Source organism: Artibeus jamaicensis, unplaced genomic scaffold, assembly GCF_021234435.1.
Source record: "Artibeus jamaicensis isolate MK-2021 breed Jamaican fruit bat unplaced genomic scaffold, CSHL_Jam_final contig_685, whole genome shotgun sequence".
NCBI classification, from domain to species: Eukaryota; Metazoa; Chordata; class Mammalia; order Chiroptera; family Phyllostomidae; genus Artibeus; species Artibeus jamaicensis.
Window position 1 is genome coordinate 369,561 of NW_026521924.1, and position 22,097 is coordinate 391,657.

At 41.4% G+C, this 22,097-nt stretch overlaps 1 protein-coding gene across 6 annotated transcripts in view; it reads left to right on the forward strand.

The window, feature by feature from the left end:
• Positions 1-22,097, forward strand: part of KIF16B (kinesin family member 16B) — a 317,135-nt gene that overhangs the window by 225,652 nt on the left and 69,386 nt on the right. For 2 of the 6 annotated variants that reach the window (XM_053671038.1, XM_053671039.1), the window contains one exon: positions 162-6,643. In XM_053671038.1, coding sequence (XP_053527013.1) covers positions 162-2,258 — 2,097 coding nt within the window. In that variant the 3' untranslated portion in view covers positions 2,259-6,643. Of the gene's footprint in view, positions 1-161; positions 6,645-12,850; positions 12,974-22,097 lie in introns of those variants that run through there. The other 4 variants (XM_053671041.1, XM_053671042.1, XR_008392618.1 and 1 more) reach the window with 3 other exon arrangements.

Here is a 22,097-nt window from a genome sequence, read left to right on the forward strand (position 1 = left end):
TTTAAATCATATACTGATCAATGCTAATGGCTTAGGCTTTTGATTTAACCCCTGAATCAATCCACACAATGAAACCAATGGCTGCCAAAATCTTCATTTGCAAAGAATCACAAAAGCTGTTCCCACATCCCCATTTCATCTATTTTTGACATCTTGAACAGAAAGTGCATCTTACCCCACTGCTACCCAAAGATGTCACTGACACGTCCAACAGAGAGGACAGGAGGGAGGTGCGTCAGAACAACCACCAGAGAGATCCTGTGTCTGGGAGCATGTCAGGCCCTACAACTTTCTCTCCAGCATCAGGAGAGAGAATCCACCAGCGAAGGGATGAGCCCTCAGTGCCTGCGGTGCTGCAGGACAGTGATTGCAAATATAGTCATCCTGAGTACACAGGTGGTTTTCAGTCAGAATGTCTCAGTCTATCTAAAGTCCCTCTTCTTAATGAAAACAGCACCAGCAATGCACAACATTTTCACGTTAACTCAGAAAATTTCAGTGATCCAGTGATGCATAAAAATGAACACAACTTGGGAATCGAGTCCAGCTGGACTTTGCTGCAACACACATGCCAAGAAGTGTCTATAAACAGTGGAAACAAACAGACCAGGGAAAGCAAGCTACTCTGCTATGTTCTCTCTGAAAGTGTTTCTAGTGAGGAGAGCTCATCTGCCAGCATTTTTCAGAATTCACCCCCCTCAAGTTTTTGTAGTGAGCAGCACACTGAGAAGGAGTTAGCATCTAAAAACCTTAGCTCTCCAGAGTCACTGATAAATATCAGGACAGAAGGAAGCAGTGGATTGGGATACTTTTACCACAGGTTTTACAACCTTTATAAAGATACTAGCAGTCACCTGCTACAGGCTGGCACAAAGATGATCAGCCGAGCCAGGCATGTGGGGCACCTGTGGGATCCCAGTAAGCTCACCTCTCAAGTAACATTTATCAGAAGACTGCCATTTGTGAAACACTTACCTCTGGACATGTCCTCGAAGTCACACTGGGTATCACCAGAATCTCATTCTTTTCCTGCAGAAGATCAGGTTGGTGGCAGCAACAGCCAGGAGTCAGGGGCTGGCAAGAGAGCAGAGGTGCCGTACAGAGTACCAGGCTCTACAGCTGCAGAGGTACCAGGTCGCTTGCTGAGCTCAGTTGTCCGCCTGGAATGTGAAGATGCTGGAAGGATCTCTGCATTTAAGCAGACCCTTGTGCAATTCCCAGATCAAATGCTGAAACTTCAAGAGTGCCCTTTAAAAGACTTTCTTGAACATATGGCTTGTTTCTTACCAGAACTTTTGGGTGGCATGCATGAAGTCAGAGGCGTTTACTGGCTCGCTGTTGCTAACTGCACAGACCCTGACCCCCAGCCGGTGTGTTTGCTCCTGCTTCCTTCAACGTTGTGTGCTTTGGTTCTGTCAGATAACCCCTCAGGCTCCATGGGCATTTTTCATGCTCTACCTCTCTCTGAACTACAGGAGATTAAAATTGGCTTTGGTGGGCAGAGCATTCGATTCCTGGGCTCTGCAGAGAGTCTCCTGCTGACTGTATTTAGTTATAACAAAAGCCTATGTCAACAAATATGCCGTGACCTCCTGTGTGTCCTGATACCCGAGTCTGATGCTGCTGCCTGCACTAGTCATCCTTTGCTCCAGCAAGATCTGGTGCAGCTGTCTCTTGACTGGAAAGCAGAAATCCCTGATTTAGTTTTGTCAAATGGAGTTCGGTTGTCATCCAAATTCCAGAATACCATGGTTGACATGATTTACTTTCTTCATGCAAATATGGAAGTCAACATCCCACCTCTGGCAGAGGTTCAGTTACTGCTCTACACAACGGTCAGAGTTGAAGATGATTCTGGCCAAGACCCCTGTCAGTCACTGGTCCTTCTGAACACTCACATTGCCCTTGTGAGGGAAGACAGAGTTTTCTATCCATGCATTCGGTCTCTAAGCATACCTCCTCCACGAACACAGTTTGATGTCATCAGATTTCGTGCTTTAAGTGAATTCAGGTGCATCATTGTTTCAGAGAAGAAAACATTACCAGCAGTCCAGCTTGTCTTCTCTCAAAAACTAGAAGTTCCATCAGATTCAAGAAGTAGTCTGTCTGAGCCCTCTCAAGAAGCCCAGGATGTCCAGCCTTTCACCGGCTCATTGTGTCTTCAGGGCAATCGGAATGTGGCCCCTGAGGTCTGGAAGCTGACACTCAACTCTCAGGATGAGGCTCTGTGGCTAATCTCACATTTGACAAGGCTCTAGGGAGAAGACTGATGCAAACACTGTATATTTTTTGAGATCTATAATAAAATGAACATTATGAAAGCAGTCAAGGACTATGAATACCTCCAAGTAATGAATTGATGTGAAACTGGAAAAATGCAGACCTCTAAAATGAAAGATGTAAATGTATTAAATATCTACAATAAAATAAAGTAGGTCATAGCAGAGTATGAACTGTGCTTATCACCCCCTTGCTTTACTTCTTGAACTTAGCCTTGTGAATTTGGGCCTGCCTCATTATCTGTGAAGTGATTAAAGCATTTCTGATTGTGTTTGGCTTCATGTTGACTTATAGTATGGGTTAGAGCCTGACTCTGCCTGCTGGATTCTGGCAGACTAATTTGTGCTGCTTGAAAAAGTGTCCAGTCTGGCAGTGACCTTCACTGACATCCTCTGTTTTAGCTGTGACTAGGGCAGCTCTGTAACAGAGCACATTAGTGATACATCCAGCTTCCCAGAGGACCCAGGGATGCCCTCCCCTCACTGTAATAAGTAGAATGAAGATACTGCGTGCCCTACAGTGGCTTCTCAGTTAATTGCCTTTTCCTCTCTCTTTCAGACTTTGTGACCATTCCTCTCCAACCTTTATAATCTCAGCTTCTTACCTGTTGGTGTGTTTTTGACTGCCTTCCCCCTATGCAACATGCCCCCCAACCCAATACCAGTTCTTTCTCTGAGCTCTTGTATTTCTGACCTAGAAATGCTTGTCCTGTCCAAGTCTTTTTTTTTTTGGACAGCTCCTTTTTGTTGTCTTATCAGATACAGGGTCACCTCAGAAGGCATTCAGCATTTTTCCCTGACTGTCCTCCCTCTTTCCTTTCCCCCAACCCATCACTCATAATCTCCGACCAAGTGTTTTGCTGGCCTGAGTCAATGTGCTGGCCCCCCTTCTGAGATGAATTCATGCCCACGTCGGCCTCAGGTAGGTCTTCTCTCCTCAAAAGTACCATCCAGAAGTCAGTGTCCCACCTCCTCTGTTAGAGGCTTAAAACTAGCCTCTTCAGAATTTCCCTTTCTTCTGTTTGACCCTTTTATCTACCTCTGTTCACATTTCAGTAAGGAATCAGATTCTGTGTTTTGTGTCTACTTTTTATGTCATCTGGGTTGCTCTAGCAGCGTGCTCCTGGTTCTCGACTTTGTGTGCTGTACTGTATTCCCAAGTCTGAGACAGAAAGAGGCAGCCGTCCCTAATGCTCCGTCCACGCGGAGCCCCCTTCCACCTGGGATCATGCCACGCTGGTGACAGCAGCTACCGAGTAGTGACGTGCATTGTTGAGGAAGTCATCTTTTCCCATAAGCCATTCATATTACCCCTGGCATGGAGGGGTCATTTTCTTTTCTGGTCAGATCTTTGCATAACAGGCCGTGTGAATGTTGTAGCTTGCCCCCTCTTTATTTCTGTTCCTAACTGATGATAGGGAGAGTGTCAAAGCTTAACCTGTCCGGAACTTACCTTCTCCCTTTGGCCAAGAAATGCAGATCTTCCCTCTTTCCCTCGTCAGAGCCAACAACAAGCTACATTTTCCTCGTTAATTTTCCTCTACCCAGGTCCTGGGGAAGTGAACAGGAGTAGGCAATAAACTGGAGAGTATATGAGGATCCACACACTGGTGGCTTCAGCCTATTTGCGGTGGCCAAGTGGATGCTTTTTGAGGCCATAGAATTCAAATGCTTTAAGGTGGAGCATGTTTTTATTATTGCCACCTCTCCCCGCCCCCACACACATACAGGCATGTACACACCCCATTGCCTTGTACAGGAAGGCTTTTGAGTCTGTGATGAGCACATCATTAAAATTAGTTTATCACGTTCTTGCTGGGTAGATCTTCCACCATGAAAAAATAATAAAAAATAAGCCATGATAGTCTTCTAATATCTCAATAATATTTCTCCTAATTCAATATCATGTTTCACTTTTTTCAGCTTTTAAAAAAATTGTCCCATTGAGTATTTTCTCTTCATGATCATGAAGAACAGGGGAGTGGAATTTTAAATTCCTGTATAGGGACGCTGTGGCTAAAAAGGAAATAATACATAAATAGTACGAAATTTTGATAAAGAATGATAAATATTAAACAGACATTCTTGTACTCATAGGTTAAAAAGCATAACTCTGTTGTGTGGTAAATTGTGGTCTTTAACATTGTTCATACATGGAGCATGCAGCAAATACAGCCACCAAATAAAAAATTGTATGAGTCATTGTAACTTCTCAGTCTGCTTTGTGACCCAGGCAGGCCACCGTGAGGGTTGCACGGGGAGTCACTACATAAAAGAAGTAGCCTCCAGCGTTCAAATTTTACATGTCATTTCTCTGACCTAAACACACTTTTTACCTTGAGATCAAATATAGACTTTGATATGAAAATTTGATTTACTATCCATGAAAAGTATTAAAGTTGTCATAATTCCTGTGGAAGCCAGTGGAGTAGTGTCTGTGCCCTCATCCACTGTGGCTTCAATCCTGGCAGCCTCCCTCTGGCTGTATTCAGTTCTGAGCCCAGGAGCTACTGTGCTAGGGCGGGTGTGTGTCTCAGCATCCAGCTTAAAATGACATCTACATTGTAGTGAGTTCCTGCAACAGGGGAAAAAGGGGGCTTATACATACTCTATGTGGCGTTTTGCATTGTAATATAGGAATAAACATATACATTGTGGGGCTTATTAATGCATTCTTCATAAAAGCTCCCTGAATGCTTTTAACACAGTGATTTTGTGTGAATTTGATTAAACTCCACTTTGCATACAGCTGCCTGTTTTGCAGACTTGTGGTGGGATGAATTTATTTAGGCTTTGTTGAAAAACATTTCAGAATACGTTGTCTCCCTGTTCTCATTACTTTAAAAAATGCATGTGAATCCTTTGGAGAGAATCCTTATGCCTTCCAGCAATAGTAATTATGATAATTTTTGTTTATACTTCTTTTCCTGGATGATTTAATATTTTGAATGATAAGCAGTTTAGAGCACTTTTATTATTGCTTCTTTGATGGTCAAGCAGTCTCACTGGTGACCAGTTTCTAATGAGATCATTTTAATTTACCTACATAGACTCCAGAATGAAAGTTGGGCAATTCTGAATCATTCCTTAGAATATATTTCATAACACATGTTACACCAGTCAGCTATTGCCAAATAACAAATAACCTCTAAAATTTCAGTGACATACAAAAAAAAAACCTTTTATTTCTCATTGATGGCTTACAAATTGGTTGAGGCAGGTCTGCTATAAAAAATCTGGTCATCCAAGGTCAGCCGAGGTTGGTCTGCTCCACAGGTCTCATTTTGTGTTCTGTGCTGAAGGGGGAGTGGCCATGCTGATGAAGACAGAGGCAGAAAAGGTCAACCACGCCTCATGTCGGCTAATGCCACATTGGCCAGCACAAGTCACATGACTGAGTCCAGAGTCAAAGCGAAGGCATATGCTCCACTCATCAGGAAGCCACGGCATGACTGAGACTATATACTAGTACTGCAAGGGAGAGGAGAGTTGGGACCAATAATTCATTCTATCACATATGTATTATGTCAAGGTTCCCAAGGCATTGAAGATAAAAGTTCAGATACGTCTTTAGGACTTTTCCCTAACAGAAATAGGCAGTCATAGGAAGAATATATATTATAAGATATTTAAAAGTTAACCTAGTTCAACTTGCTTTTCAATTCAGTCTTTGTTTGACTTGGTCATGGATAGGCTGATCACTCTGTACCACTGAAGTGGTTTATTCATTGGGAACCGCTATTGCTGTTAGACCATTCTTTCCATAGTCTTCCCTCTTGTGATCTCCACCTTCAGGGTGTGCCCATGGCACTCATCTACAGCAGACTAGAAGAGGTCTATTCCACCCTCAGTCTCTCTGCTGTTTCTTACACAACAGTTTTCAAACCACCACCATCCAGTGTCTTGTTAAGGGTGCAGCCTTGTAATTTTGTAAAACCTTTGCAAAGAATGGAACAAAATAATCCAGTTGGTGGGCAGGAAAGAGATTCATTGTAAATTATTTTTCCTGCTTTAAAAAAAAATCTGGGTAAAATCTTTTGTTGCCAAAGATGCAGTGGATTATAGTGATAATAATCCTAAACACCCTTTATATTGCAGTTTAAATGTACAGTTCTTTTTTCATGTACTGTTCCCTGGGAGCCCACAGTGATCCATCTGTCTGGGGTAGAGAAACTGCTCCCTTAATCTTCATTTCATACTTGGGAATGGGACTCAAATAGGGCCACGTAACTGAGATTTGGAGCTCAAACCCAGACCCTACTCCGTAATATCTGTAGTCGTTCCACAGTGCCAAAGTCTCTTTCTCATGATGATTATTCTTGACACTGATAAGTTTTTTAATTGATTTTTTTAAAGTGAAAATGACTATACTAGGAACAAATATTTGGAAGAAATGTTAATTCTTCTCTGACTTGTAAGGTTTTTTTTCTTGTAATTTCTAGACATTCAAGAATATTCTTTTTACGAGATTTTTTTTTTTCTTTAAGAATTGCCTTACACATTTCTTTGCGATTCCATGTTTCCATGTATGGACCTCAGTCTTTTCATTTTCCCCCTTCTCTCTACATTATTAACTCCTGTGGAAGAGAAATCTGGATATAGTGATAGCATGGATACAATACAGATAATCATATCATTGTTGTTTCTTAGTATATTCTGTTGTTATTCTACGGAAACCTGATGAAGAGAATCCCCCCTCCCACTTTCATTTCTCTGAACCTTGGACTTCAGCACAGTTTGAACCAAAACCAAATCTCAGCAAAACCCAGTGAGTGAAAGCGAGTGGCCCTCTCCTGCTTAATGAAAGGCATTGTAGAACTAGAGGGGAGCATACCTGATTTTCCCTCCTCAGGGCTCTGCACTGTCTGTAATCTTACTCGGTGATGAGAGCCACGCAGCAGTTGGCTCCATGTTCTCAGTCATTCTAGACCCATTATTCGATCTACTTTAAATTTCCATTTAACGATGAGTTATCTAGAAACAATGACCATTAAAGGGACTAGTCATTGGCAATCTAGAGACAAATGGCAACAATTTTAATAGTTTCAGGTTGAAACATTCATCAGATACCCACTATTTCCAAATCCTGAAACAGTGTTGATCAACTCAGATCTGTGTGGATGAAATAATCTATTCTGGTGAGAATCTTGGATTAGAAATGTTAGCCAAACCTTTTGAATTTACCCAGAAGGCCACTAGGATAAATAAGATATTCCACGAGCGTCTGTGTCCAAAATGGTGTCATTTTCTGGGTAATTTATCCTTAAAGTATATTAAATACACTTTAATATACTTTAGTGTATTAAAGTTCAGTAAAGTAAAATATATTAGAGAAATACTCTTATTTAAAAACCTTTTTTTGTATGTGTATACATTTCTGAAAACCCATATTTCTGTTTGTGTGTGTGTGTGTATATATACATATAAATTAAAGAAATACTCCTTATTTGAAAACCCTTATTTCTGTTTCCTGACATGAGTATTCTAAACTTACTTCAAAACAAGGCAAGTTTAGCATTATTTCTTCATGCCAGGCTGCTGCTAAGTCCTCACCTTGAATGGGATGGTCAGGGTGTCCCTGTGGCATGTGTGGCCAAATGTCATAGCAAAGTCCAAGTCAGTTGTATGTACTAAGCCTTCAAAATAGTTTGATATTAGCCCAAGTTTTCTTTGTGGCATAGGCAGGCTTCACCTTCTAAAGATAAATATAAACATCTTGGTCCTTTACCATATTCATAATTTGTACCTGTTCACACAAGTAACCTTTATTTCCAGTTTCTTATAACATAGCTTATATTTAAGAATGTAACAGATCCGTTCCGTATCTGCGCCAGGCCATTTTTCAAGCTGCCGCAGCAGAGTAGGTACTTGATACATAGTAGCCCTAATTAGAACTGTAACTGTGGTGTGTGTGGTTGAAAACAGGAAGGGTTCATAATGCGCACCATGCAGGGAAAAGAGAAAGGAGAATAAATAACTTTGTTGAATCTGATAAAAACCAGTATTTTAGAAGCAAGGTTGGATATTTGAGTCTAGGTTATCCAACAACAGTTCTTAGATCTGACCTTGGCATGGTCAAAGTATAGACCGCTGTCAGCCTTCCAGTACATAATTAGAGTGTTAGGGAGAAATGCTGGTGATTCCCTGGAGAACTGGGCCGTCCTATGCCCTCTGCACTGCTGACAGCAGTCCGAGTGGATATATTAAAGCCACTTCTTACCAATTTTCTTAATCTTGCCCTTTTGAAGGAGGCAGCCTGTGTAGGAAGAGAAGATTCTAATCTGGATATTTAAAATGTAGCCTATGCTCTGCCTGCTTTTTTTTTTTTTGTCCGAAACCCAACTGTAGTGTTTCTCCAACAACTGAAAAATAGCCCATTTCTGGACACAGAACATCATTTCATTAAAAGCTTCTGAAAGATACTTCTTTGTACTTTAAACAATATTTTTTCTTGTCTATAGAAATGTAATCCAAGTTACTAATTGCATGCTTTTCCTTGACCTTTCACTTCTAAGTAGAACCACTCCACAGTTCATTTGAAATTTCCAGAGGTGCCCCGTGCCGGATCTGCTGTACAACATGCCTCTGAACATCCAGGCCTTCATATTCCTTTGTTCCCTCTACAGTGTGTCGCCAGCTTACCTTCAAGTCTAAGACTCTTCTTTGCTACACGTAGGGAAACTGTGACTGATTCCAAAATAAATAATTACACAGAAGCTTAAAAGCTTCCATAAATAATGGGATAAAATATGATACAGCACACTTTACTTGCCTAGTATAAAATTCGAGATATTCAAGATAATAGCTACTTTCAAATAAACATAAATTTAGGAGACAGTTATGTTACTTCTCTTTCCTGTCCAACATAAACATGGTTTGGGAAAAGGTCAAGAGCCTTTCCCACTGTGTCCTGAGAGCCACATTTCTCATGCAGTTGACTTCAGAGAGTAACTTCTAAAACTCACATTGCAGCAGTGATTAGAAGTAAACACATGCTTCTTTGATTTTTTTGTTTATATTTTTACTCTCTCATGCCTTCAGATCTCTAGCTTTATTTCTCAGTTCTTTATATCTGAAGTTTGTCATTTCACTACACTTTTTATTTAGTTCATTTGAAATTAGTGAGATTGAAGCAAACTGTGGCCACTGATGACAACAGAGGACTCAAACAATATTCCTAGTGTTCAACATGTAAGATTATGAAGAGAAATATGCTTTGTCTCAGCAAAGGGTTTTGTTACGCTTTGCTGTCTGATCCTGACTGGGGCAGTGTCTCTCTCAGCCCACCTACAACCATTGCTTGAGCTACAGGTGCGGATGCTGGTGCGGAAGGGGCTGTCCTAGGTACTAGGCAAACTGCATAAAGACTGTAAGATCCAGCTCCTCCCAGATAACTGGTTCCTGTGTAATCTGTATACCCAGTTATTGAAGGCAGGGATTTTTTCCACTTGGCCACAACCACACAGAATGTTTTCTTTAAAGGGTCTATGAGCCTGAGCTTCACACAACTTTCTTGACATTAGAGTTTGATTTCACAATCCTGCATTCTTAGAAACAGAGAGCTTTCTTGTCTTAAAAGGCCTATATAGTAGTAACCAGACCATTAGTTACAGTCTTACCCACTTTGAAAGTTGACTTATAAAAAGAGAAAGTTAAGGTAGTATTCATTAACTTTAGAATGCAATCTATCTAAGGTGGAAAAATCAAAACTTTCTTCAAAACTTAATGTAATTAAAGAAAAAACGAAAAGCCTTAGAAATTGCAGATACTTAGTAAAAGTTACTTTGTACCCCCAGGATCTGGTTCTCTGCATAGCCTGTAGTTGGTGCTCACTACACAGTAGCCAACACTGACGGTGTATCCTGGGGTGCCTATGAGGAAAGGCATCTAGAAAGATAAAGTTAATTCTCCGTTGCTTAGTTAACAGGATACCTGGGCCATTTTGACTGCAGTTCTTCAGTAAAAGTCATGATATTTAATAGCAGTGTACATATTCATAGTTTTTCTCACTCAGTGTCCCCATCACAACTTTCTGTTCCTGCTGTATGATCCACTCACTTGTCCGAGTCTGCCTCTACCGAGAAGTCCCCCAGGACAGAACGCGGCCTTGTTCATAGTTGGGTTCCTGCCATATAATTGGGATTTGGAAGACAGTGAAACTGAGGGACAGAGGGGTAGGAGAGTGTTGTTGCACAGAGTCCAAGTCCTCCAGTCGGAACTTGATTCTGAGTCTTTGGACTCAGCACTACACGGAATCATCCCATGTCCATTTTCTGTGACTGCTTCAAGGAAGCAGAGATTCAGTACCAAGTGTGTTACCCTTGTTGATACCATCATTCACACCTTTTTTGGGAACCCATAAAACACATTATAACACACTGTTCCTACTTGATTGAAGGAATTATATTTATTTAATTGCCTTTCTTCCTTCTTCCTTCTTCCTTTTTCTTATTTTGACCTCTTAGGAAAAGAGCCTGTAACTGTTTAGACAGCTCCTCATCAGGTCGGCTGCAGTGTTGGCCTCTGGTCTAATCAGTGGGGAGGACTCAGGTTCCTCCTAAGTTAGAGCAAGTGGGTCTTTAATTCTCAGCTGGCAGTAGCGATTGCTACTTGTTGCTTAAAATCCCTTTGGCAGAGCGTTCCCTTCCACTGACGTTGTTCCAAATTACAGTGTGCTCCCTGCCCCAATCCAACACCCAACACACACACATGAAACAAGTTGAGCTCCCAAGTGATAGTGTCAGATTTAAAAAAGAGATTATGTTCCTACTTGAAAAACACAGTTATTATGCATGACATAGCAGATTTCAGAGCTTAGACAGGAGAGCAAGAACTTCATGGCATTTGTAGGTCAAAAACATTTCTTTATCTTAAATGTGTTCTTTGAAAAGAAGTAAAATCATTACATTATTTCTCTGCCTCTTCACTTTTAAATAGAAAAATACATTTTACGATTCGGGAAATGTTCCCACTTAAAGTAATTTTGAAATATACTAGCAGTGGATTGAAAGGTTTTTGGCAATGCACATGTTGAGAAACTCACTTTTTAAGAATTTCCACTATGGGTTTGACATCAGGGACAGCTAAATAGGTGCACCATTGTGATAAAATTAATGGTTCTTATTTTGGGTGGCCATCCACACAGGGGAAGATGAAGACGCGCTAAAAGGCTTTAGTAATGTCATATTATGCCAAAATCTTTACACCATCCTCTAGATGAAAGCAGTAATCTGAGAAATTATACATCTCAGTGTCATTCGGAAATCAGTGCTCTCTCCGTCCCTCGCTCTCTCGCTCTCTCTCTCTCTCTCTCACACACACACACACACGCGCAGATTTAGGTTGGATCTGCTCTGTTACACCTGGCAGAAGATCCAAGGATCCAGGAATGCTTTCTCTCTGAGACAAAGGGAGTGTGTTGCTCATGCTTTTTTGTTTTTGTTTAAAGCCATAGTGCAGTTACACTGCATGATTGTGGAGTTTTCAACTTTAAATTCTTCATATATTGAAGTGTTCATTAGCTCAATTTATCTGAGATGGAAGAAATGATTTTAAATTTTCACTATAGCAGAATGGCGTAGTGGTTATGTAGTTGAGCTCTAGGTTCGCCTGAGTTCCAATGCTGGGTCTACCACTTACCTCTGTCAAGTTACTTAAACTCTCAGTGTTGGGCTCCCCTCTGATACATAAGGTGAACTAAGGTTAATAATACCTCATAGGGCATTGTGAGGATTAAATGCAACAGTGCACATAAACTGTTAACTGAAGTTCTTGGTATATAGTAAGTATTCAATAAATGCAACTATAATTATGACTGCAATTATTACTGCTACTGCTTGAAAAACATTTTCTTATGTTTTCTAAAGCCTCAGGTTAGTGCAAATGATAAGGATTGTTCAGAGATTTCCTCCCATTCACACTCAAGAGAATACATTTTGAAGATTTATTTTTTTTATAATGCCTCTTCCTCAAACCCTCTGGCTTCCCACTGTTCAGACCACAAATATTTGTCAGAGCAAAGTAGATTATTAATCAAATGGAGCCTAAAGAAAATACTTGGGATTTGTTTTAATTGGAGTTTAAAGAGCTTTCTATGCTACACTGGCTTATAAAAATGCCTAGAAGTTAAAAATGAAGTAAATTTGAATAAAATTTTCAGCTTTTGGAGCATTATGTACAGCAATCTGAGTCTGTGAAGTAAAAAAGAAGTCAGATGATAAAGACTTTTCAGGGAGGAATCTGGTTTAGACTGATTTTTTTTAAGTCGTGATATGTAATCTGTCCCTTTCTTCACTTGTTTTTATAAATTGGAAGGAACTTCAAAGCCAAACAATGTTTTGAAGTGCTTTTGCCCTAACTCCTGGGAATGGTATACCTAAAGAACTGGTCTGCTATTATGAGAGAGACTTAGCATTTTTCTTTCAAAGGCAATCATCATTTTTCTAAATAAACTACTGGTTTGATGCTCTCTTCTCTACTTGAAACACATTTTCTCCTCTGCCCAAGCAGGATATTTGCTATTGAGTGATTTTGGTTCTCTTTGTTCTCCCCATCTGATGTGCCTTTGATAGCGGATGGTTTCTCGCTCTTTGGGAGCAAATCCAGACGACCTGAAGGACCCAATTAAAATTAGCATTCCACGCTATGTGCTCTGCGGGCAAGGAAAGGATGAGCATTTCGAGTTTCAGGTAAAGGTAAGTGTCCCTTCTTCACTCTTCTTGAGAAATGGAGGTTTGAGGTTATGCAGTGCTTTTCTTTGTTTTTGTGTGTGTGTGTAAAGAGAAGAAGCTATATGTCGGATATCGGTCACACCCTTCTTTACACCAGTATGTGAAAGTCTCAGCTGTGTAGCACCTGGAGAGAAGTTACCCTGTAGAAGGTAGTGGAGGTTGGTGAGTCAGGCAGACATGCAAGTTGCCATCACTCATCAGCCCCCACAGGCACAGTGACCAGCCGTCCCAGGTGGTCCAGGATTTTCCTGCATTCAGCAGTGTAAGTTACATGCTCTGGGAAACCCTGTAGTGCCAGGCAAACGAGGACAAGTTGGTCACCCTGTTCATGGGCTTGGGCTCAATTTTCCTATCTATAAAAGTGGGAATAATATTTATGTCACAGGGATATCAGCACATATAAAGTATTCAATCTAGTGTCAGATATGTGATAAACACTTACACCTATACTCTTATTACTACTGCTGTTTTTATTGTTTCTAAGATCATTATTTAGGAAGCTTTCCTAATCTGTTTTAGGCATTATTCAATTTATTCAACTTTTCAAGAAGAGATGTGCCTGTTCCCTTACATCATGCTTTCTGAAAAAATGACTTCATCTCCTTCCTGATCTGTTTCCATTGACTCATAGAACTTCATTAAATATTGAGGTGCTGACATTCACCAAAGTCACCAGTATGTGGCTGCAGGAAGGCGTTCTCAGAAGTGGCCTTGGTCAGATAAACACCAGACTGGGAATCTGGATGCTGGCTTCTGTAGGTGCTGATTCTGCTGAGGTCTGCTGAGTGACCCTAAGTGTTTCACCCTCTCTGAGCCTCAGTGTCCTCATAGGTAAAATGAGGAAATTGGGTAATACCTGTGATTTCCAAATTTCTTCCTAGCTGAGCCCTTCGTGGAGCTGCTACTGGGGGAGGCTGAGGGAGGGAGCCCGAAACCAGCCCTCCCCACTTCCCTGCTCCAGTGCCCCTCTGGAACCCCGGGCCCCTAGGTGATTCCTCCCTTTAGACATGCGTGTTCTTTCAGTTTTCGTAGAGAAACAGTGCAGGTGCCTAATGTTGTACTGTGTCCTTGATGCAGTACTTCCCACTGCCCCTGATGTCACACCTCATTGCAGGTCACTTCCTCTTTCAGCCATTTGAAATTGTGTGTATGCATGTGCAGTGTGTGTGTATAGAGTTCCTTTTGTACGTATCCGTAGTGGTTTATACATACATAAATAATTTCGGAACTTGTGTTTGTATTATATCCATGTTTTTAAGACTGGGTTTTACCAGCGCAAAATTTGAATTCTCCTAAACAGAACTCACAGCACTGGAGGACATGCAAGGATTTTCATTGGTGCATAGATTTATTTTATGTGCTAATAAATAATGGATAAATGTGCTAATAAAATATAACCAGTAAATCAATCTCATGCCTAAAACTTAAGACATGGATAATAAAGATACTTAATTGTTTAAAACTAAGTTGATTTAGGATGGTCTCATTTATATGTGGGAGCTAAAACACAACTAAAAACCCAAGCTCAAAGATACAGAGAATAGATTGGTGGCTACCAGAGGGAACTGAGGCCTGAGGTGGGGAGAAGAGAAATGGGTGGAGTCAAAGAGCTCCAGTTATAAAATAAACAAGTCCTGGGGAATGTAATGGACAGCACAGTGACTATAGTTATTAGTTTTGTATTCCATATTTGAAAGTTGCTAAGAGAGTAAAAAAAATTGCAGCTGTGTGGTGACAGATGTTAACTAGGCTTATGTGGTAATCATTTCGCAATATATACAGATATTTAATCCGTATGTTGTATACCTGAAAATAATAAAATGTCATGTGTCAGTTGTATCTAAAAAAGAAAAAATAAGAGAAACTAAATTGATTTACATAGAAATGGCAAACAAGTAATAGTCCAGGCTGTATGTAAATCTGGCCAAAATTGTGAAGATGCTACTGTAAAGGCAAGTTAGAGAAACCAAATACAAAAATGCTATGGGGCCTTTCAGAATTTAGGCTTTTACTTCAAAATATCTTACGTCCAAATTCAGAGAGTTTTGCTTTCTCTGAACTTACCAAAGTGAAGTTCTGAAAGTGTGTCATTGTTCTGCTTCCTTTTTGTGCTTATCTCAGGCACTGAATCATTAGGACCAGGAATAGACTGTTAGCAGTTACCTGGAGAATTCCTAGTTCCCGTGTATGCAGGGCTTCCTGAGGCATTCACAGGTGTGCTGAGGGCCTCACATGGTCTGGGGGTTACCCAGTCATGGAAGTGTCAGAGTTCAGAACTAGAAACAAACACGACATGAATATACTGTCCCTCCTCTTAACAAAACAAACGAAAATGGCCTAGCTCCAGTGAAGGTTTGGCCATTGGAGTAGTGTTGGGTGCACTGATGTCCCTTCCAGTCTCCTCCAGGTGACCGTGATAAGTCAGGCAACCTCCCATGTAAAATGTCAATAATGAAACCTGCCCTGCTGGGTTGGTATGAGGGGTGCATGAGCTTAGGTATGTAAAGTGTGTTGAACAATGCCAGCCACATACTAAGTGCTGGGTAAATGTTCATTATTAGATATAAATTAATTAAAATAAGATTTTACCCTGAGAGCCCTTGTGGGAGCAACTTTACCCACAAGTCCCCCCATTCACCATGGATGAAAGTAAAACTACCAAGACATAATCTGCTTGGGAAGGAGAGGTGGTCAATCTCTTAGAGGAGAAAGACCAAGAGCCTCTTCTTCAACAGCTTTTATTAGGTTCGGAACACACAGAAATACAGGTAAAGCTCATCAATCAGTATCAGGTGGCAAGGATCAAACAGTAGATAACATTTCAAAGATATCTGAGGGCTTAGTCTGAGTCAGTGTCTGTCAGGTAAGGGGGTTGCAGAAACTTTGGGAGACATGTCAGAATATAGCTGAGGGGTGAGGGTCCATCATCCCCTCTTTGCTGCAGCCCCCTGAGTCCTTCCTTGAGGGCCTCCCAAGTAATCATGTCTGACTTAGGTTGCCCCTCCTCTGAGGGGTCCTACCTGTCACTGACTAACCAACCAAGTGTTGGGGGCAGAGATGGATGAAGCAGAAGCGGCGCTGCTGCCAGGGAGATAAGCTTTGTCTCCTTAGTGGCTCACAGTCCGGAGGTCGCTCACTCAGCCTTATCCATGGGGGGTGGTTACAACTCCTGAAACCAGGCAGAGCGGTTCCCAACAAACTCTATTAATGATTTCTAGTGTTAAACTGTGTCTTGTATTTTGTGGGCTTCTTTTCTGTCACACCCCCTCAACATTCTGACCTTTAAAATTAAGTATGTCAACTTTTTCCATCCATCATTTGATTATATCATGCAGAGGCAATGTTTTCTAGAACAAATAGTCATACTTAGGAGATAGTTTGGCTACTCCTAAATTATTCTCTTGGTGAGCCAGTGGCTTTAAGAAGGCTAAGGTAAAAAATATTAGTCTAAGATTCTGTTCTATTTCATTTTAGATCTTCTTACAAGGAAAATGTGCTATTAATGTACACAGATTTGTTATTGCACCTTATACTTTAGAAAAATCTTTGTGGCTTCTCCTTAAAATATCTAATTTTGTTTTCCCCCATTTTCCCATGAAGCTCTTAATGGTCTTCTGAGGTCGTGAAGGCACTCAGCAAGGCATTGTGCCTTCTGTAACCAGCAGGGGTGGGTCTTGACACCCTGTTGACTATGCAAATTGGTAGTGGTCCCTGGCGGTTCATTTCATAGGCTGAGCTGACTCATCAACACACAGGGCCTGCTCAGTACTGGCCTCCACTAGCTCAGATGGCAGGCCCAAGAGAGACAGTACACAGAGGTGTGGCTGCTCCTGAATTCACTTGCTTTTAGCTTCTCCCAAACCTTTCTGGTTCCCTCTGCCTCCTGCCCTTTGCTGCCCACCTGTATCTAGGATTTATTAGCTATTTAAATCATTCCTTCTTCCTGACCATTTTCATTTTAATCCTCAGTCTGCTGGCTTCAGAGCTCTGTTCTTCGCGGAATGAAGTAATAGGAACCCATGTTTCAGGAATGTTAAAGACATGTTCAGGGTAGGGTTCGGGGAATGGAATCTGGGAGCAGAAGGTAAGACAATAGTGATTCTCAAATGCTCATCTGCTGATGCCTGATGGATCCTGAGGAGATTTCCATCACTGGGCTTTAAAGAGAAAAACAGTGCTTTCCATTAAACTGAAAGATACTGAACTCAAAAAGACTGTCATATCCTCTTTACTTTAGGGATTAAAGATAACTTTTATAAAGTAACTGTGAGAATAGATAAATATATAGGTTTTTTTCCACATTAAAAAAAATCAACTCTGTTGAGCCATAATTTGCATACAATGAAATGCATACATTTTAAGTATAGTTTGATAAGTCTTGACATATGTATACACCCATGTAACCAATGAAGATTTCAAGCTTTTCAATCATTCCAGAAAGTTTCTGGTGCCCCTTTAGAGCTGGTGCACACACCCACTCCTCCCAGCAAGTGTGGATCTGTTCTCACATGGTGAGCACGGGGGTCAGGCAGCATTTTCTCTCTTGCATCTGGCTATTCCATTCTGTGTCATGTTTTAGAGATTCATCTATGTCGATTGAGTATAACAATAATCAGTTTCTTTTTATTGCTAAATTGCATCCTAATATGTGGATGAATCACAATTTGTAGTTTGGGGTTTGTTTCATTGCCCTTATCTGACAGTACAAAAGTTGTCATCTCCATGTTGCCCCCCTCCCCTATTTATTTTACTGGTCCTTGGAGAACACATTTCCATTTTCCTTACACCTTCCAGAAAATCCCAATAGCACACTCTCCTGGGTCTGTGTCCATGTTTACTTCAAGAGACGATGTCCTTCCAGCCAATGACAGACACAGGAGAAGCTCAGATTGTGCCAGTCTGGCTGCTCTCTGTGAGGAGCGCCTTCTGTTTTCAATGTCATCGACTGTCACCTGTTGGTCAGCAAAGTGTACCTGTACAATATGCGCCTGCCCTACACAGCAGGTACCACTAACTGGACTATGACAGTCATTTTAAAACTCCCGCTTCAAGTGCTTTCCAGTGACTGGTATGTGAAATCAATTATGCTGTATTTTCCTTCCCATTTTCAGTTACTCAGGACCAGAATGGGTAGAATTTAATTTTTAAATTGCATTTCGGCATAATACAGAACAACCTAGGAACTCTGGTTAAGGCTAACAGAGGCTGTCATAGTCTTGTTATAGAGATTAGCTGATGTTTCCAGCATTGTTTTAAATCCCGCCTTTTAATTTACATATTAATATGGTAATATAAAGAAACAAGCCAACAACTTCTATATATTTTTAAATACTTTGTATCCTGAGAGTTTTTGTTCTCGGAAAAGCTGAAAGTAATCTTTTAAGCTTGTCTTCCCATCCTTCCTAGAGCGGTGACATCTGCTGTGTCCCCCCCTTCTCCCTCCCTCATCTGGTGTACTCCCCTCCCCCTCAGCAGCTGTCACAGTCCGCAGTGGCAGTGGTTTGTTTTCCAGTCGTCTTCATGTTTATTGCTAGTTTTCTCCACTGATGTACACTCCATGGGCCCTGTCAGTCTGTCAGCACTGAGTTCCCAGTCCTCACTCAGGGTCTGCCTCGTAATGGTCACCCAGTAGAGATGACTCATCAACACAAGCCACGCAAGCCCTGTCGCAAGGTGTTCTCACTGGACACATAGCCTGTTTAGAGCTTCAGGGGTTTTGTGACCATGTGTTCTTTGTAAATAGCCCCGACTCCACTCTCACTTCCTGGCCATGGGTTCCCCATGCTCTATCCATGCTGACAGGTTCAGTCATTGATTAGTTATGTCGCTTCTTATCTTCCTCAGGCAGCGGCTCAATCGCTAGTCATTCAGTGAGGATGTGGGCAAAGCAAGCTTCTTGACTGTGTCTCAGTCTAAGACAGCTGCTGCCTCCTACCTCCTCACCTCCCTCCCACCTTTTCCATTCTGCCCCCCAGTATAACAGTGAGTGTGCACACACGCATACATACACATACTCCAGCACACATGCACATGTCCCAGCTCTCCAGCAACCAGAGTGTAGTTTAGTTGTGCTCTGACTTATCTGCAGAGAGGAGTAGACCTCTGCCCACTCTTCACCTTCTGGGCATTATCCTGAGCTCCTGGGTACTCTCCAGCCTTTTCCTTGCTCATAGGACTACCTTAAGGAGCCTTCTGGCACCCTAGTTATATGCCCCTCATGCTGTTCAGTACCTGGTGGGTCCCTGCTTTTTTCCACATGATTATAGGGAGTCAGCCCTTTCTCCAGAATCACTTTGGCCCACTTGTTAATCAGAGCTACCTACTTCACTTCAAATATATGACTTCCCGAACCTGTCCTGATTTTACCCGTCTGATTTTTGTTGAAGGTACCATAGTAACAGTCTCTTCCTTTTGCCCCAAAATGCCACCTCATTTTGCTGTAACTCCTGGCCAGGGACTGAAAAGAGAGAAAACAAGGATAACAAATGATAGAATGAAAGTATAACTTATAGAAAGTTTCCCAGCACAAGCTTGCAGGCCACGTGCAAATATTGGGTTGGCCAAAAAGTCTGTTTTGTTTTTTCTGTAAAATAAAAGACATTTTTCATTTTTACCAATGACTTTATTGATTTGGATATTTTGAGTGTATTGGCTATCTCCCGCTATTGGCTTCTAGTGGGGAGAGGGGAGGGGTGCTTCTAAATATCTTCCAATGCATAAGACAGCCTCATGGCAAAGAATTATTGGGCCCAAAGGTCAATAATACAAGAAACTTTGCAAACCACTTCTGACATATTTGATCAGTCACTGCACCTTCTCCATATACTGCACAAATCTTTCTGCATTTCAGTTGTGTTTTTACCTTTCTTGAAATATTACACAAATTACTGTGTATTTTCTTCCATCTTCAGTATTAAAATGGCTACCCCAAAATTTGCCAATTTTGATACATTTTTAAAATGCATGGTGCTATGACAGCTGTCACAATGCAATCTAACAAAATTGTTTCAAATGAGTTAAAGACAAATAAGTGCTACTAGAGCCATTGTAGGGAAAAAAACTAAACAAGCTTCGCCAACCCAATAATTCGTGAGTACCTGAGGCAGTGGGGTCGTTTTCTTTTCAGTCATGCAAATATGAATATGGGATAAGCCCTCCCTTCTAATTTCAGTCATTGTGCCCCAGAGCAGGGGAGCCACCGAGCACCCTCAAGTCTGCAGGGTCCTCCCTAACCAAAGGAGCCCCTGAAAATGAGAGACCATAACTTGCAAAACTTCAAATTTTGGTATCTTGTTTTTATAACTGAAGGAGCACATGATAGGGACTGTGGTACCAAGATTGGTGGCATTTCTTAACTGAAGGCAGAGGGAACAAACTGGTAGTGGATGATGTTTATTATTTGGCTTGAAAATATGTTTAACATTTTGATTAAGTTGTCAAGATTTAAAACTTGGGAGATTTGACATGGAAATTTCGATTTTCCAAGTTTCTGTAAAATGTCAGAAAGCATGGGAACCACCGTCCAACATGCCCACAGGACAGCACTGGCCGGAGCAGAGCAGTGGCTCGAGTCAGGCTTGGGCTTCACTTTGTCACTCACCTCAGAGCTCCTTGTCCCAGACGAGGTCACCTGCCTGTGGGCTCAAACACAGTCCAAAAGCACTGTACAGAAGTGCTCACGACCACAGGAAGTCTCTGATGATGCTGTTGATTAAATCAGTTTAAACCAACACAGAAGCCAAGGGAGGGAAGGGAAGGTAGCAGAACGCACTGCCTGACCCCAGGGACACACTATGTTCATCTGTCCTCTCTCTGCCACCTCAGCCTTTCCCACCGTGCTTACCAGGTTGGAGATTTGAGCAAGGAGTTTTAGCCAGACACAGTGCCCAGAGCAATTCATGCTTGTTCCACGGGAGAATGGTTGGCTGGTGGCCTGCTGAACAGGTCTGGTTCTCACATGCATTTCTTGGGCAGAGCCCATGTGGGGCCAGCATGGGATCAGGCCAGTTGTCACCAAGGGCCATTAATTCAGAGTTGACATAATGTCAGCCCAGAGTAGGCATGACCATGACTTAATACTTTCTATATCTAAGTAGCATTCTGTTCCTTCATATTTATTTATTCTATGCTTGGCATATCTTATAGGTTATAGGCCTATATTTAATTAAGCAAACCTTATGAATTCTGTTGAGTCTCACAGCTGCTTGCTTACTCGTTATCTGTTCTGACAGATACACTCCGTGAGATTTGCCTATACTGCATAAGCTTCCAGCTTACTTACTGGCTGTGCTTAGCTCTTCTTATGAGCCTCATTCATCCTCTGTAGCAGGATTGAATGTGCTCAAGTAATACACAGACACCCGCTGTGCTCCCTGTTATCTTACTGTCACAGGCCCTCCTAGAGTTTCCTTCCTGACTGGTCCCCCTGTAGGCAGTTTAGTTTGTAGCATCTTTTCCAGGGAGCACACTGACATTTGTCAAACACCTTCTTCATCCTTTCAGGCACTTTGCCAGACATTTCCACAAGTGTACAAATGTGGCAAAATGGGGGTTTCAATTGCATTTAATAAATTAGATAAATTATGAGTGACTTGCCAAAGGCCATGCAGCTAGTAAGGAGATCCAGGTACCGAATGTGCATGTCAGCTCCAAGTCTTCTGGGCTGTACTGGTTCCCTTAATTTTAATGTACTCATTTTAATGCACATTGTAAATATCACAGATTTCTGCACTTTTTAGAAGTTGAGGCCATATTTTAGTTTTTTCCTAGACATGGTAGCTTTTTCCAAATCTTTGCTTGTTCTCAAAAGTTGCCATTATTTTTGTGTGTGTTTTAACTTCTTATCCTAAATTTGGCCAAGTAACAGGCATTTTGTAAACTGCGGCTGTCGATAAGGCCTTAACAAAACTTGAGAGTTTGATGGTAGATAGATCTGCCAGGGAACATGAAAAGGAAATGCCCAGAAAATTTGTGGTTTGGGAAATAAGGCAATCAAATTTATAGTCAGAGAAATTTCTTTTTATTAGGTAGAGCATAAACAAGAACCATTCCTGCCTGTTAATTAAACCATGCACTTCCACATCTTTTA